A 16,862-nucleotide genomic window follows, 5' to 3' on the forward strand; every position below is an offset into this window, starting at 1 on the left:
TTGTTTATCCCAAAATGTGTCAAATTTTAATGAAGCGCCAGCTAACGAGCTTCTTGCCAGGTGGGTGTCGCTGACAAGCCGGCAAGGGGCAATTGCTGACAACAAGCAGCCAAACGCAAAGTTAATGATGTGGCACATTGGGCTAACTAAAAAAAAAAAAAACTCAAAAAAATATCAAACAAAACTTTCGACTTTGGGCATATGATAATCATAATGTTAATGACAGGGCGCCGAAACTTTGGGGATGTGCTCAAATTGTATATCTAGATTAAGGTTACAGTTATGTGGCCATTACGGATGGAATAAAATTGAATCGAGATATAGGTTTTCTGGACATCAAATGTAGAATATAATTATCTTTAATGTTATATCTTAAATTTTTACGTTTTTTTTAAAGGTTTTTTTTGCCAGATACAGTAAAGAAATCGTTGTCTTAATTTAAATCAGCTGATATATCAAAAGTGCTGAAAATGAATGTATTTCTTGAAGTTAGGTTATATTGAGAGTCTGAAAACTAGTTTCTTTTACTTAAAATAAGACGTAATCTCAGCAACAAAAATGAACAATTCTGAGATTAGTTTGAATGCAGTCCACACAACTATTTAAACTGATTTTAAACTGTCAAATCTTTTTAGAAAGTTCTGCAGATTTTTCGTTGGTATAAGTATGGGGTAAGTTGAAGTTAACAGAAACTAACCCCACGTTCTAGTCCAGCCAAGACCCAATAAGACAAAGTGCAGACGAAATGAAACATGAGAAAGAGAAACACTTGTAATTTCATTAACCTCTACTCTATCATCACAATAACTAAAAGCAAACTAAATCCTCTCTCCCACTTCATCTCCCTCTCTCTGTCATATCTGGACAGCCCTCGTTTGAGTGGCAGCGGCAATATTATTACGCGTCGCCTTTGCCGCAATCGTCGACGGGAGGACAATGAGCTCTATCGTTCGAATAGCTTTAAGTTCGAGCGTTTCGAGCGCAAGGAGTGCCTCGAGGAGCTCTCCAACACATTGCAGAAGCAGGTGAGTGCAGCAGTAAAAAAATAAAAATAAAAAATAAATAAATAAAAAAATAAAATAAAATAAAATGAAATGAAATGGAAGCCATTGACCGTTTGAGTTTGGATTAGAAGGTGTTTGGTGTTGGTGGGGGGGTGGTTGAGCAATTAAGCACCGCAGGGCTGCATAATTGATGCGTGTCCGGAGCATAGTTGGCCACGGCTGCCACATGTTGCATGCTACGGCAATCCATCTAAGCAACGGCAATTTATGCGCATAGATTACACCTAATTGAAGTGTCGAAGAACCTGAAATCCTCAAACCCACCCGCCCACCTCGCGCACATAATTAGAAAGGTCCTCCACACTTGCCTCCTCTCTTTATCAGACTGCATTACTGAGAGAAATTGCATTAAGTTGAATTTGAGGGGGGTTGTCGCTTACGTTTTTTGGGTTTGTTGTCGCAGGTGGCGTCTGTCTGACATTCCTTTGGCCAAAGTTCAACTCGGGGGTCGGAGGTGGGCGGTGGGTGGCAGGTGCTTGCGGGAATGAAGGAATCTAATTAATGGTGCGCAACAAATTGAATTTTAATTGAGCGTCGAATTTGATTTGGCCCCTCAAGTGGTCCTGGCGGCCATTCTGTGGTGTCTGCCAATACAGCATGGAGCATGGTAAATGGAAATAGATTGCGATTGAGCAGTTGGGGAGTGATGGATAGGGAACGGGGAACGGGGGACGGGGAGTGACACAGCTGATAATCAGGTTAACTTCTAGTTTGGGCATTAAAAGAGAGCTGGCAATTATCTGACTAGAACTTTGATTCAAAATCAATATTAAGCAACGATTTTCAACAATTAATTGTGACTGCAAATCGAGCACAAGTTTTGACAAAACAATAATAAATTGTCATATTTTCAAATATATATTTTTGTTGAGCTCAACTTTGAATGGGCATTTTTATATTTGATCTAGAAAGTTAGACTGAGTAATTTTCAAAGGTTAAACACTCAGCAAAAAGCCACTCAAATTCGATTGAGTTATAAATGTGAACGTTGAATGAAAGGCACCCAACAAGTTGGCACTCTCAATTAGCCTGGGGCATAATGTGTATGGAGTCCGGGAGAAATGGAATTCAGCGTGGCATGTTTTACGTTAATGTAATTCCATTTTTAACGCTTAAGCTGACGTTGAAGGTGCACCACCCTCCTCCGCCCGCTCCAGTCATCTACCGTTGCGTGCCTACGCCTCAACTTACCCCCCGCCACTGGAATGACAGGGCACCATTTATCAGAGGAATGTTTCTCAAGTGCGCTGCGGTCGGAAAAGCACTTGAAAATGTTGTCTCGTGGCAAACTACAACTACAACTGTCAGCTGTCCGGCTCGATAAGCTGCATGGCAATACAACTCACACCTCTGCCACTGCCACTGCCGCTGCCCCTGCCCCTGCCCCTGCCACTTACCCCCAATTTGTGATAGTATTTTCCATGCCTCCTTTGTGAGCGCATTGTTTGCAACATTTTGCACCTTTTGGGGTTTTGTGTTTCGCCTCATAAATAAATAAAAATTTTGTTTTCTTCTTCAATTTCACACAAGCTGGCAATGTTCTCAGATTTTGACGGGTCTATCTTATCACACACTCGAAAAAACCAAAGCTCAAAATTGTAAAAATTAAATAAAATGAAATAAAATAATAAATAAATTGATTCGGCATAAGTTAAGTAGAATTGTCTCCATTTCGTATCATTGCGTATCTTTTACAAATATTTATAGAATTAATAAATTGATTACTTGAAGATATTTTATTGTAGCTCTTCTTAAACTAAGAATTAACTTCTATTAAGAATTTAAGCTCTTATTTTGTACTTGATGCAAGAATATTTATTCTCTTTTCAGTTTAATAAGTTTGTTCGAAATTCTATTCGGTTTGTACCTGAAATAGGAACAACGTTTTTCTGCCAGTGTCGTTGCTTTGAATTCCCAACTCCCAAAGTCGATTTTTTTTTTTGGTTTTCGCTTAGATTTATGTTCTCGCCGCTGTTCGGTGACATGACATGCCTCAACTGGAGTCGCACCTGTCTTTTTCAACCTGCCACCCACTAATCATGGCAGACGTGTCTGCGAAACTTTTCACCTCTCAGCCCCGCCCATCTTTTGGCCACTTGTGGCCTGTCCCTGTCAATTTGATTTCCCAGCGAGCCAGCGAAAAAGTACTCAGCGAAAATAATGCGAAGCCAATGAAAAATCGCATTGCAATTTTTGTTGGCAGCTTAAGTAGTTAGCCATATAAGAAATTCCGTGGAAAGTTATATCCCAGCACCCCTGAAAAGTATGCTATGAAAAATGTAAATCTGTTTGAAATTTGAATCTCTTTTCCGGCAACTACATCATGTAATCATAAGTAGCTCAAGCATTCAAGCATTCAAGCATTCATTAATCTATCCTTAAGTAGGTCAAATAAGTAGCTGTAAACATTGTTTTAAAACTACTTTCATGAATTTTGTACCGCGTACTCTGAAAGTTAGAAGTGCTTAATGCGTGGCAAGGGTGTTGCTAGGGATTTGGGAACTTCTCCTTCTTTAAGCTAGGATTGCTTCTAAGTGTATCGTAGATGTTAGATAGTGTTCAAGAGTGAACACTATTCCAAGAAACATGTTTATTATAACTTGGGGTTTATATTTATTCAGAGCTTAGTATTTAATACAGAATATATGTCCGCTTCATGCGACTTTTACTACGCGATTCAAGCGACCAAAAGCGACTGACTTTTACTTCATGAAAATAGCTTAAACATAGCATCGAAGAAGGTCTTCATCATAAGGAACTTACAATTACCGTTGCTCGCAGGCAACAGCAGATTAAGACTACAAAACGGGAATGCAAGACATGCTGCGGTGTACATAGGCAAATACAGTTATTTCCAACAATGTTTAAACATGCCTAGTAGGAACGACCACTTGCAAACCTGATAAAGATGAGTAAAAATTGACATCTTGTAAAAGCAAACTCTTGCATGGGTTATAATGATAAGTGAACATTGTTGGCCATATAAGGCTAGAATTTGAAGAAATAAAGTCAGCTCGAAATTAGAATTCAACTTAAAACAGATAGTGATATCTTTATTACTTCATCTTTTAAAGATTTACATAAATATTAGCTTATTATTAGATTATGTTAGATATTTTGTGTAGCTCTTTATATAGAATTGCACATCTTTGTTCTATCTAATTAAATTTGCGCTCATTTAGTTCGCATACATTCAATTGAGTTGAATTAAGTTGTCACTGCAAGAGGCCATAAATTACAAACATTTTTGGCATACATCTAGCGAAACAAGTTGTTCAACAAATCTCGCAAATTGCATGGCAATCGCATCATAAACAAACAAGCTATTCAACAACAAGAACACAAAGTTGGCACACCAAGAAATACTATATAGTATATAGTATATATATATATATATGTATATATGTGTATATATCGTATGTGTTGTATATTTACCTCCCAACTGCTTACCCCTTTTTTGCTTTTGTTTTTTGTTGTATCTTTTGTTCTCCCCAGCGAATGTTGCAGGAAGCAATATCGCTTTTGCGTCGTAAATTGTTTATTATAATAAAGTTTTTCTTTTGGGATTTTCCGCCTTGCGCTTTTGTGGGCCTCAAATTCTTATTAGGAGGAGGCAGGCAATCTGCCTGGTTTTGAGAATTTCAGGTTTTGTTTGTGCCTCAACGCCCAGTTGAGGGTAAATGCAATTATTTTAAATGAAATTTTGTGGATCCGGGTTCAATGCAACTGTTCAATACAATTTTTGTGCAAATTGCATTTGTAAACCAAATTTTCAGATTTATGCCAAATTTGTTTTTATTAAGGGGGGCGGCTACTGAAAAGTCTGCGGCCCTTGTAGAGGCTACCCAAAATTAATGGACATTTCTCTGTTTTATTCTTTGGTAACTTCTTCCTCTCTAAAATTTCTGCCTCGAATTTGTTCTATTTTGGAATTTGCTACTCTGTCATTTGATGAATGTAAGAGAAAAGAAAAGATCATTCCTAGTTTTGGGGAAAATTGTGCATAGATACTTTATAGATGTTGTTGCTGAGAATTTAGCCTACAGCTGATTTGAGGGCTTAGTCAAAATATTCGATAAATATTTCAATTATCTTAGCGCAGCTTCCTCTCTAACAGCTCAATGAAGTTTTTTAACTTTATCTTCTTAATGAAAGATGGAACACAATTTGTATCTCTTTCGGTTCCCCTCGTTTTTTCCCCCCTCTTGCATTTCTCAATTGTCGACATCGACTCATTGTTCGCTTTGTAATTTCCATCATCATTTAATGTGCTTTCAGCAGCACACCAAGCAGCCAACTAACCAACCACCCACTCATTACTTTTGATGGCATCATTTTGAATGATGCCCCGATGATGTTGAACCACGCTCGACCTGTGTCTTGCCCCACGCACCACAAAAATTGTGCAGTGATCTGTGTGCCGGCAATCATTAGCCCCGAAACAATCAGTCCAAATACGCAGCCAGCTTATTCATGCAACAATTGTTGATTGCGTTGAGTTGTATTGCGTGCCGACACACCCCAACACCCCACCAACCCCCGAACTCCTCAGATCCGAAGCCATTTTGTGTGCGTGTGAAATATTGTTGGGGCTCATAACGAGAATTGCGCTGTCAGTGCGAGAGACAATCGCTGAGATATGATGCCTTCATTTGACCCACTGCACTGTGCGAAATTAGTTAGCACAATCGCAACCCTCCAGCATCAACCACCCCCCACTTGTGGCACGCTGCTTGCTACTTGGCTTAGACCTTAGTTTAGACCTAGTTAAATATAATGGGCCATCAAATGAGTTAATTTCACGACGGCATGCCGAAAAAGTTGTCGTTGCCCCGAATGGAGTTCTTTGCTCAACCCCACCAAACCGCCACTTGCCACTCGCTACAAGTGGCTACAAATTTAATCAAACAGTTCCCTCCAACACACACACACTCGCACACACACTCGCACACCTCGATGTGTGCAGTCAAACCAACGTGCCCCCTCCCCATCCTCCAGCCCTCCCTCATTCACAGTAATTTCGCTTGGCGTTCTAAATAATTCATGTCGGCAACATCGTTCGTTCTGCGTCCTTTTGTGCTGGAATTTTGTACGTCCAACTTGTTGTAATACATTCAAATGAGTGTGCAGCCGTGTGTGTGTGTGTGTGTTTATACATGTGTGTGTGGGTCCTTATAATCGCAGTGTGTTGGAGTGTGTGTGTGTGTGTGTGTGTGTGTGTGTGTGGCCATGTATTTTGTGTAAATCTCAAGTTGTTCAACAAAATAAAAAAAAGAATACAAAAAATGTACTACATACATATGTATGTACATATACATACACACACACACACACACACACACACACAAAAATATACATGTACACATATATATACATACACATACACATACACATACTAAAAAACAACGACGCAAAAAGCAAAAGTTTGCAAGTTTTTGCAAGTTTTGTAGCTGCACTGTGCGCTGCTGCGCACAGTGGCACCAAAGCACTACTCCGGGCTTGAATGTTTTTGGGACAGCTCTGCTTAGTTTTTGATTGAAATATACTTAATAAGAAGCTTATGCTTAAAGCTCCACTCAATGCATTAAATGAGCAAATTATGAAGTTTCAATTGAATAAAATTGATTAATTTAAAGTTCTGCTTTCGTTGATTTGGCAATTTAATTCATATTTTGCGTATGCCAAAAATTGCAATTGAACATGGAAATTTTGCAAATAACATTTAAAGTCCGTTTAAAACTTAAAAGTTGTGTAAAAGTATGTACGAGACAGAGGATAGCAACTCCGACCTCATAATGTATACAAATTCTTGATCAGCATTAAAAGCCAAGTCGATTTAGCCAACTTCCTTTGTCCGTAGTAGCTGGAGACTTCACAAATTTGGATTATAAGTTGTCGAATATTATTAGCAGATCAAATTTATATAATTTTATCGATAGCGGCCCACGTTTCGCGTATATCGATACACATCGATGTCCGATAGATAGAATATAATCATATTAATATATACTATCGATCAACTATAAAAATGTAAACGTTTTGTCAAATTGAGCAGACAAATACCAGCTGGGCTATAATGAATTTAACACGAATTTTTATTTAAAACTTATTTTTAGTTGTAATGCGTTTGGTTGTGCCACATTTTGGTGCAGTTGCCACTGTACGCATTACGCTTTAACTTCTCCCTAAACCAACTCAAACAAAAAGGGAGAAAATGAGAGGTAGGGAGGTAGGTAGGTAGAGAGGGAGCGAGAGAGAGTGAGAGAGTGAGAGAGGGAGAGAGAGTGAGAGAGGGAGTTAGAGAGAGAGAGGGAAGGCTTTGAGTGAGAGTTGTAGTCAACTTAAATATGCGTTTTACTTGTCTTCCGTATTATTTGGCGCACTAAATTTATGTGCGCAATTGTGCTGAGTTGTGTGAAACATCCCCACATGCACTCATACACACACACACAGCTCTACCCCTTCCCCCATCTCCTCACTCACTCTCTCTCTAGTGCGAATTTGCTCCTTATTTCTTTGGCACTTGGCACTTGGCTCTTGGGTTACCATCTCGATTTGCAGTTGTGGATTTCAAACCGCTGGCACCTTCCTACATACATACATATAATCAAGGACTCGTGGCAGGACTGTAGGACTGCTGGGCTCGATGGCGTTGTGCTTGTGGGTCCTTTGTGTGTTATTATTCAAAATCCAGTCAATAATACGATACGCGACGCTAATTTATTATACCAAATCCGAGGCGAACACTTTGTAAATATTTCACGAGAGCAGTTACAATTACAGCAACCCAAACCCATCCCATGTGTGTGTGTGTGAGTGTGTGTGTGTGTGTATGTGTGTGGCGTCCTGTTGGCGCTGTTTTCAATTTTATCCCTTTTATTGGCTTTGCATTTTTTACAGCTGCTTAAAATTCATACACAAATATTCCGACAGGACTCCCCTTAACCCCAACGCATAACACCATCGTCCTGTGCATCCAGGACATCAGTGCCATTTCTCATTCCCTTATTGCTGCCAACCCCCCCCTGTTCCTCCATCGCCTGCATTTATGCTGTCTGCCTTGGCTGTTTCTCGCCTTCGTGTGCAAATTAGTTTATTGGAATTTCTTGTTTGTGTTTTACCCAAGCTCAACCTTCATCCGGCCCCCTCTTGCCAGAGATGTCTGGGTGCTTCTTCGATATTCGTTCATCACTTGGTTACACTTTGGTTTTCATAGCATATGTGTCCACTTATTGCTGCAGCTGAGCGAGCAATTCGCTTCGGGCATTCGATGTGGGCTTTAAATTTAATATTCTAAACGCTACTTAAAACAAGCCGATCAGCGCCAATAAGAAAGCTTATCGAAGTTCCACTCAAGTCCGAAAGTGAATGCTTAAACTGGTTTATCTGAGCTCATAGTATAAGTTGATTGAATCTTTAGACACTTTAGTCATAACTTTCATTCCGATTAGGATTCAAGAACAGAGTTATCTTAATTCTACATTTGACTTGAACTTTGACTTGAATAGAGTTCTAGCTATACTTAATGCGAAGCTATTTGTTGGCATAACTCTTTAATTGAAGAGTAATTGAAACGAATATCTGTTTGTCCATTTAGGAGTACATTATCTTGTGATTAATATTCCACTTGCGCCTGTTCTACCATTTTTTTTGCATTCCATTTTGTCATTCGTATTCGTAAACGTTTGAATAGTCAAATTAAATAAGGAAATATTCAACACAGTCGCTCGTTAAATGTATTTGTTGCTCTATGCAGTAAATGGAAAATAGGGGACACTATTATGCAAAACTTATGGATATTACGTGTCTGCCGCACAGACACACAGACAGACAGACAGACAGACAGACAGAGAGACGGATAGACGGATAGACAGGCAGCCAGCCAAATAAGCTAGAAATAATAGTAAGTAGAATAGCGAGCGCAAACTCAAAGCTCACAAATTTAGTAACAAGACTATTAAAATTTTAATGAAAATGATGCCCAGCGGGACAACAAGAAGCTCCAACTATGACTCACACACACAGAGAGAGAGAGAGAGAGAGAGAGAGAGAGAGAGAGAGAGAGAGTGAAAGAGAGAAAGGGACACATAGTAAGTGAGTTAGATGTGTGCTGTGTATCTGGGGTAAGGGTGGGGGTTAGTCAGCATTTGGCAGACGAGTGCGTGGAACGAGGCTTTGTGCGTGCAACTGGCATATCAATAACAAATTAAACTATAGCCCATATACAACAAACACACACATACGCAGACAGGTGCTTATGTGCGTGTGTGCGTGTGTGTGCGTGTATATAAACATTCAGGTTGACTGACACTCCGCTAGGTGGCGTCTCAATGCTCGGCTTAGCCGCCAAAAGTTGACAGGCACGCAATGGCGTGCCAAATGCTCCATTTCCCCATCTGCTACCCCCACCGATTCCCATCTCAGCCATCTCGAAAAGTTGGCAAATTATTTGCACGTCTTGGGGCCGGGCTTTAAGTTGGCCATCAGTTTCATAAGTTTATTTATTTCGCCAGCTAGCTAATAAAAGGAAGTCGCACGTGCAGTTTTCCATTTCTCATTTCCATTATGCAACATCATTCATACTTATTTACAGGAAGTATTTTAAGAATGTGTTTTACTCTAATTTCATAGCCTATGCAATGCATTATTTATGAAAAATCTATCCAAACTGCGTAAGATATCAAAACGTACAGACTTAAAGTCTACAATATAAATGTAGTCCTGAATCTTGAAGCACTATAAAATGATTATTAAATTGTGGGTCAGCTGTGTTAACGTTGACTCGTAGTTTTAATTGTATGTTGAATGCACACACACACACACACACACGCACACTTCTTGCATACATTTGAGAGCATTGTAGAATAACCGTTTCAAAAGGTGTTGTAAAACGTTGCATTTCTCGTTGAGTGTTGCCGAACACTTGACACTAAAAACTTCAAAATACGTCTGGCCAACGAAAAAGAAGTTTAAAGTTTTGTGTGCTTTATGTGTGTGTGTCTATGTGTGTGTGTCTATGTGTGTGTGTTCGTGTGTGTGTGTGTGTGTGTGTGTGTGTGTTAATGGTGTTTCGACAGTGTCAACCCTGCAGGCGGCACTGCACTGCACTGCCCATTCCCTTCATCTAAAGACGTTTTGAGGGTTGGCAAACGCGCTTTGCTCGAGGCGATACGCAAATCCGTTTAAATTTATGGCGTGTCATTGTTTTGGCATAAAATTAAGTGAGTGCAGCGACAGCAAACTGATAGAAGGTGGCGCTGGTGGTGTTGCTGGTTGGCGGGGGAGGTGGAAGTGGGATTGGTTGGGTGGGTTGGGTACATGTGTAACTTGTGTTCAGCATGCATGTGAAATTGTGATTGTGCATTGCAAACGAAATTCAATAAGAAACGTTGCCTACTTCAAGGCGCCCAGGCAAATGAGGAAGTGCTTGGGGAGTTGGGGCAACTGCTTGGAGCCAGTGTCTGCACTTCTAATGGGCAAATATAATTCATAAAATTCATAAGCGCCCTTTTAATTTATGAAGAGCCCAACTCGCCCCCAACCTGCCACAAATTGCATGCACCCGCCCGCTAATGTGCGCCCTCCAGCGCTGCTGTGTAATTTTAATTAATGCGACCGTCGTTTAACATGAACGAAATACGAAGACAGACAGACAGACAGACAATGAAAGAGAAAAAAAAAACCGATAAAGTGTCCCCAACTTAAGCTAGAACAAGAAATAAAAGAGGAAAAAAAAATAAAAGAATGAATCTTATGACAAAAAACTTTCTCGAAGACAATGCTAAAAAACGCTTGACAGTCTCTCATTTTACTTTGCACTTCTTTTATTTATGGAAATTTATAAAGAAAATAGAGGGTAGCACTCAGGCTGACAGACTCTGTAGACTCAAGATTATTATTACCTGCCAAACAGCATTAATAATCAAGTGTTTCTTCATTTCTAACTCAGGATATTTTAGGGGTTCTTCCATTGACATTCATTTCCATTTCTTGATTTCTTTCTTAATCTTTTTTAAAGAATAATATATAATAAATGAAAAACATTTGTATTCAGTTAATGTTATGAGAATCCATTGGAATGTAGGGCATCCACAAGTCGACTCTAGCATTCTTTGCGTAAATCGCTTTTGTTTTACCCACTTTGCCATTTAGCTGCATTTGCTGCCAAATATCTCTTTAAGTTTTTCCGCACTTTTCTGCATACGAAATCTGTTGAATTCTTTGGTGTTGGGTATAAGACGATGTGGTTATAAATGGCTTCAGTTTTTTGATTAATGCTTCGGAAAAGTGGCCAAAAATGTTGCCAAAAAGTGCGACAAGTTTTTTTTTTTAGCTCGTTTTGATTTGAGGAGAAAAGTGGGAAAATCTTGTATGCCAATTTTGTGAATTTTTGGTGTTTGCTTTAACTGCTTAACTGCATATTAATCAGTTTTACGTTTTGCCTTTGGAATGTTGCCAAAACTCAAGAAAATCGAACAGCAAAGGGGCGTGGCTAGACAATGTATGCGGCTTTTTGCTGCTGACGTTGCCAAAACCGATGAAAATACTGCTAAACAATGCTGTCAGTAAGTTCAATTAATACACAGAGAAAAACGGGAGGAAAACCAGAAATCTAAAGTTTTTGCTCTTCATACATACATTTTCCTATTACATTTAATACAAAAATATATAATATCTAAATGGAACTTGCCGCAATTATCAAAGAAATCGAATATATTTGATTGGCGTACAACACAAAAATACATCTTACTAGGCAAATAAAATTAACTATATTGTGATTGTTCAGATCGTTGGCCAAATTGGGTGTGTTCTAGTAGTGTCTGCGTTGACGATAGCTGGGCGGTAAATAACGGGACGAGGGCGCCTGAGCACCGTAGCCACCGGAAGAGCCATGATAGGCGGCACCGCCACCACCCGATGATGATCCACTTCGATACTGATGATGACTACGACAGAAATTAGAAAATAGACAATATTTTGCTTGATTTTACTCTAATGATGGACTAGATCCAGAGAGCACTTACTCGGCAGAAGGCAGCGATGGTGATGTGGGCAAATGTGCGCCCTCGGCATGGAAACCGTTCTTGTCCGCCTTGTAATTAACCGTATACTGCTTGCCATCATCGCCCGTATATGAGTAGGAGCCACGCACGCCCAATGAACCATGTGGCCAGCCACCATTGAACTCGCCAGTCTCATCCCGATGAATGCCATTGCCAGTTTCAAAGCTGAAAGTGATTTTGCAAAGTTTTGAGTATCGAGGTTCAGTTTGGGGCTTATCAACTGTTCAGCATATCATTTCCTATATCTATATATATATATTTTTTAACTTTAAACTGGACTCTTAACTATTTCTCAATAGTTTTAATTAACGGGAATATTCTTGAACAGGATTAGTGGTTCCAATGATTTATATTAAATGGAAGATAATAAAAAACATTCTAGAAACATTTTAATTACTGAGTTGCAAAATGGTCGGGGAACGGGACCAGAAAACATAAACCTTGTTTCTTATTTAAAGAATTTAACGATAGGATTGAACTAGAAATAGGCAACTGATAGATTTATATGCAGAAACAGAAACAATAAACAATGAGAACAATTCAATAAAACACTTAATGCTGAATGAGAGCAATAGTTGACATAGATTGGGCACTAACAATACAAGGTATAATTTGGAATAGATCTTAGGATTAAAAGGATAGGGAATTTAAAGGAATCTAATTGTTTTTTTTTTAAAAGAATTTTGTTTTGTGTGTCTTACCCAAAGTTATAATTGCCGCTGGCATCGCTCTGATAGTCGCTGCGTACGATGGGTATCTGTGGCTGTTGCTGACGATGCTGTACACCAGCATGTCCACCATGTCCACCATGTCCAGCATGCCCAGCATGTCCGCCAAATCCAGCTCCACCACCAATTCGAGCATGAGAGTGCTGTCCAGTTACACCGCGATAGTGCATTTGGCTGGCCTGGGGTGCCAGATATTGGTTGGAGGGCAAATAGCGTTGGGCCGGACGACCAGCAGCGACGGCGTTGGCCAACACCGCACAGGTCACAGCCAGGACAATGGGATGCAGCAACATCTTGAAGCACTTGCAACACACACACACACGCACACACACACACACCTCACAGAACACTGAACAACAAGAAAAAAAGAGCACACTAGAAAAAAAAGGACGCACTTGAGCAGCTATAGATAGGTTTTTGTTGCCGCTCTTGGTATTTGTATCTTTTTTTTTGTATTTTTATTTGTACTGTGGCTCGACTCTCGACTGAAACGCTTGAGCGCTGACTGCTTGAGATTTCGGTGTGGCTCTTTGGTTTTTATAGTCTCGCTGTTAGCGGTTGTTAGCCACATTTCATGCTCAGTTTTTTAATTGTTTTTTGTGTTTTTTTTTTTGGCCCAGCTGTTGTAGCTTCATTCTTTAAGCCGCGTTTTTTTTTTGAGTTTTTTTTTTTTTTTTGGAGTTTATTATTTTTTTCATCCATCTTCTTGGTGTTTTAATTATCCAAATGCTGTCGAGGCGGCTGCTACATGCACCAAAAACGCTTTTTGCAATTTTTAGCACAATTTTTTTCTTCAAATTTTGATATTAGCTTTTGTTTTCGTTTTTTTCTTTTTTTTAAATTAATTTCGAACTTTACTTGGGCTTGGTCTCAAAGCAACAAAAAAAAAAACAACAAAAAAACAAAATAAACTAGGGTGTGTGTGGGCGCATTTTGTTGTTGTTGTTGTTGTTGTTGGTTTTTTGGGCACTTGGCCAAAACGCTAAAGCAATGGCTTAACTAATTATAGCATGTGCCATCATTAGCAAAACCCGGAGAGCTTTCGAGTTCCGGCTCGCCTCGCGCTTTGTTCGAGTGGCAGCAACAACTACAACAACAAAGTGCCCTCACTTGAGGGCCATATATTACAATATATGGCAACACCAAAGCGGCTCTCAAATCGCCGCTTGAGCCTTGCGGCGTAAACAACTTGAGACGATCAGCAGTTGCAACAATAACAAGACAAACAACCACAGCAGTTATAGCAACCTGTCCCAAACGGTAGCTTCAACAACTTCTCTTGCTTCTCTCTTCTCTTCTCGTATCTTCTTTTCTTTTTTTTGAGTGTAAATTTTAAAGAAATGTTCTAAAGGCTTATGTCAATATTTGCCACAAATAGTCGAAGTGTCTTCAACACTGCTAAAACTGAGTTAATGATTTAATACTGAATGATTCGACAGAAAATCGGTCAACTATATACATGTTAACCATTGCTCTTGCCATTTATTTATATTTTATTTACAAGCTAGCTTAAATTAATTGTTGTTTAATTACGATTTCAACTTACTTCATACCAAAAATGTACCCAGACGCATTGTATTTTTCAATGTACCCCATAAAGAGTAGGGGATTGAACTTAATGTGAATGAATTTTGCTCAATCATTTCGATCGAGTTGCATGATAGACAGATTCGAATCTCTGGATTTTCCATAAGCCGTAACCAGCAACCAGAAATAGAACTTTACTGCGTACACCTCGGGCAACTTCGCCTCCTTTGTCCTACACTCTCGATAAATTCTTGTACTCTTCGCTGAACAATGAAATAGTTAAGAATATCGCGCGCATATCCGCAATTATTATAATAATGACAACAAACTTGTTGTTGTTGCTGTTGTTGTTTGGTATTAAAAATAGCTATCGGTGAGCGAAGAGCAAACTTCATTAATTAATACTCATAATTAATGATGATGAGCAACTAATCAAATAATAATGCGTGAAAAGTGAAGCTCAACTCAGTGCGAGCTGTAATCATAAATCATCAATTTGATGATCATTATAATGATCACCATGATTATTACAATGGATCTGGTGAATGTATTTTTAGAGCCCAGACCATCGACTATTATAGAAACGCGTGCCGCATTTTTGTTCTCCATTTAAATGGATGACGAGTGGGGCATGATGATGTTGTGCAAATGTTTCTTAACTGGCATCTATTAACAACTTATCTATTTGCATATATTTCTTCATATTTTTATGCGTTAATATGTCTTTATTGAACACTCTATTTATCTATCTATTGTTTATTTTATTATTTTTTTTTTTGCGTGTATTTGAATGGCACTTAAAAACAAAGGCAACACTAAACTACGACCACTCTCACCCACGACGTTGTACATTTATTGCAACGTTGAACTTCGCGCTTCGGTAGCGCCACAAAATGCATATTACAGTACGGAGTGTGGAGTCGAGTGGAGGGGGAGTGGAGGCGTGTGGAGTGCACTTAGATATCTGCTGGACAGCAATATTCGCTAATAGGGCATCATTAAGTTTCATTACGAACTAACTGAACCGACTGCTGCAGTTGTTGTTCTCTTCACGTTCTCTGTGCAGTTGTTTGACCTGCCCTTTTAGACGGTTAACAGTTAACGGTATACTGTGCATGCTGTATAATTTATGCAGCTAAAGTTTATTTTTGTCTTAAGCTCTTTAGGCGGATGTAATGCCATCAGCCGCAAATGAACTTGTAATTCACATTGTTTTTGACACTGACAGCTGGCAAGCTACAACTGGTAACTGGCAGCCGCTAAACGGTACTCAGTACTCGCTGCTCGGTACTTGGCATTGACTGTACCTATGACAAAAAAAAAGCAGAAGAAGATAAACGGAGAAGAAAAAGTTGCGCAACTTTTTTGGTAGAAGTCGCTTAAATCCACTTGTGTAACACTTTGAATTTATAATTTTAGTGCTTCATTGTGAAGTGAAATATTTGGGTTCTTTCTGAATCTCTTCTCGAATATGCTAAAATATACATCATCTTTCATAATCTTTGAGAGATTAATAAAATATAATTATTTATAAGCGTTTTACCTTTTTTTTCGTTTTTTTTTTTTGTAGATAAGACAACTTTTTCGGCTCGAGTTCATTTCTGTCATTTTTCTTATTGCAACCCTTTTCTATACCCTACTTTTGTGAAGTTTGCAACGCATCAAAGAAGATCTCTTCGACTTCACAAAGTATATGTATATATATATATCTATATATTCTTATTAACAACACAACAATCGGTTGGTTTTCGAGAATTTAAAGTGAAAGTTAGATGTCAACAGGGTTGACTGCAGTCGGTATGGGAATGTGGCCAAGATGACTGTTTTAAGTCATTTTTTTTTATTTGAATGCTACTGTTTTATATGTACAGCTGGCACTCAGATATACAAATTGTCTTAAATGTGATTAGACTTAAGCGAAGCTGCTGAAGCAAACAGTCTTAACTTGCTTAACTCGGTAAACTGGATAATTGCTGTATGCATCGTTGAAGATAACTTTGTTGGGGTCCTCTTCTATCCTGCAATTCAAATCAAATCAATAGTAAAGTGTTTTGTCCTGCTACATTCATAAATGAAGACAGCATAAGTGCCATCCATTTAAAGTTCTTTAGTTGATAACTTGTCCAAGATCAAATTTGTTGTTCATATTCAAATTCAGTTATAATTGTAATTTTTACAGCACCTTTATGTCGACTACAGGGATATTTGTTAGTCGATTCCAAATGACTTTTTCATAAAATGTTTTGCAATTTGAACTTGCCAGAGAAAGAGATAAAGAGAGAGAGAGATAGATAGAGAAAGAGATAGAGATAGAGAGAGAGATATGCCGTAGCTAAATGCATTGGCCTGTGGCTAATTGAATCAGAAGATGCTCCGAAGGAATTGCAGAAATGTTTTTATGCTCATAAATGTGTGTAATCGCTTTAAAAAGTGGGCGTACAAAGTGGAAGTGGGTGAGGGGTGGGAAGTGGGCGTGGAAA

The 16,862-nt window shown here is 38.9% G+C and overlaps 2 protein-coding genes across 2 annotated transcripts in view; one reads left to right on the forward strand and one right to left on the reverse strand.

The window, feature by feature from the left end:
• Window positions 1–16,862, forward strand: part of LOC6565972 (homeobox protein prospero) — a 60,057-nt gene that overhangs the window by 2,314 nt on the left and 40,881 nt on the right. The window contains exon 3 of the mRNA XM_032739069.1: window positions 869–1,025. Coding sequence (XP_032594960.1) covers window positions 869–1,025 — 157 coding nt within the window. The remainder of the gene's footprint in view (window positions 1–868; window positions 1,026–16,862) is intronic.
• Window positions 11,792–13,181, reverse strand: LOC6565971 (pupal cuticle protein 20). The gene is made up of 3 exons (XM_032739082.1): window positions 12,829–13,181; window positions 12,089–12,292; window positions 11,792–12,010 (listed from the first exon to the last, which is right to left on the reverse strand). Exons 1-3 carry the CDS (start codon window positions 13,146–13,148, stop codon window positions 11,875–11,877), a joined length of 660 nt encoding a protein of 219 aa, XP_032594973.1. The 5' UTR covers window positions 13,149–13,181; the 3' UTR covers window positions 11,792–11,874.

The sequence above is a fragment of the Drosophila grimshawi genome, unplaced genomic scaffold (genome assembly GCF_018153295.1).
Source record: "Drosophila grimshawi isolate 15287-2541.00 unplaced genomic scaffold, ASM1815329v1 contig_848, whole genome shotgun sequence".
In the NCBI taxonomy this organism is placed as follows: Eukaryota; Metazoa; Arthropoda; class Insecta; order Diptera; family Drosophilidae; genus Drosophila; species Drosophila grimshawi.

What these genes read in the sequence shown, in the direction of transcription:
- LOC6565971 (XM_032739082.1), bottom strand. Translation starts at nt 13,148, where the DNA reads ATGTTGCTGCATCCCATTGTCCTGGCTGTGACCTGTGCGGTGTTGGCC. An exon ending in AGCGGCAATTATAACTTTGG is followed by an intron (nt 12,293 to 12,828) that starts GTAAGACACACA and finishes AATCACTTTCAG; the next exon opens with CTTTGAAACTGGCAATGGCA. An exon ending in CCATCGCTGCCTTCTGCCGA is followed by an intron (nt 12,011 to 12,088) that starts GTAAGTGCTCTC and finishes TTTCTGTCGTAG; the next exon opens with TCATCATCAGTATCGAAGTG.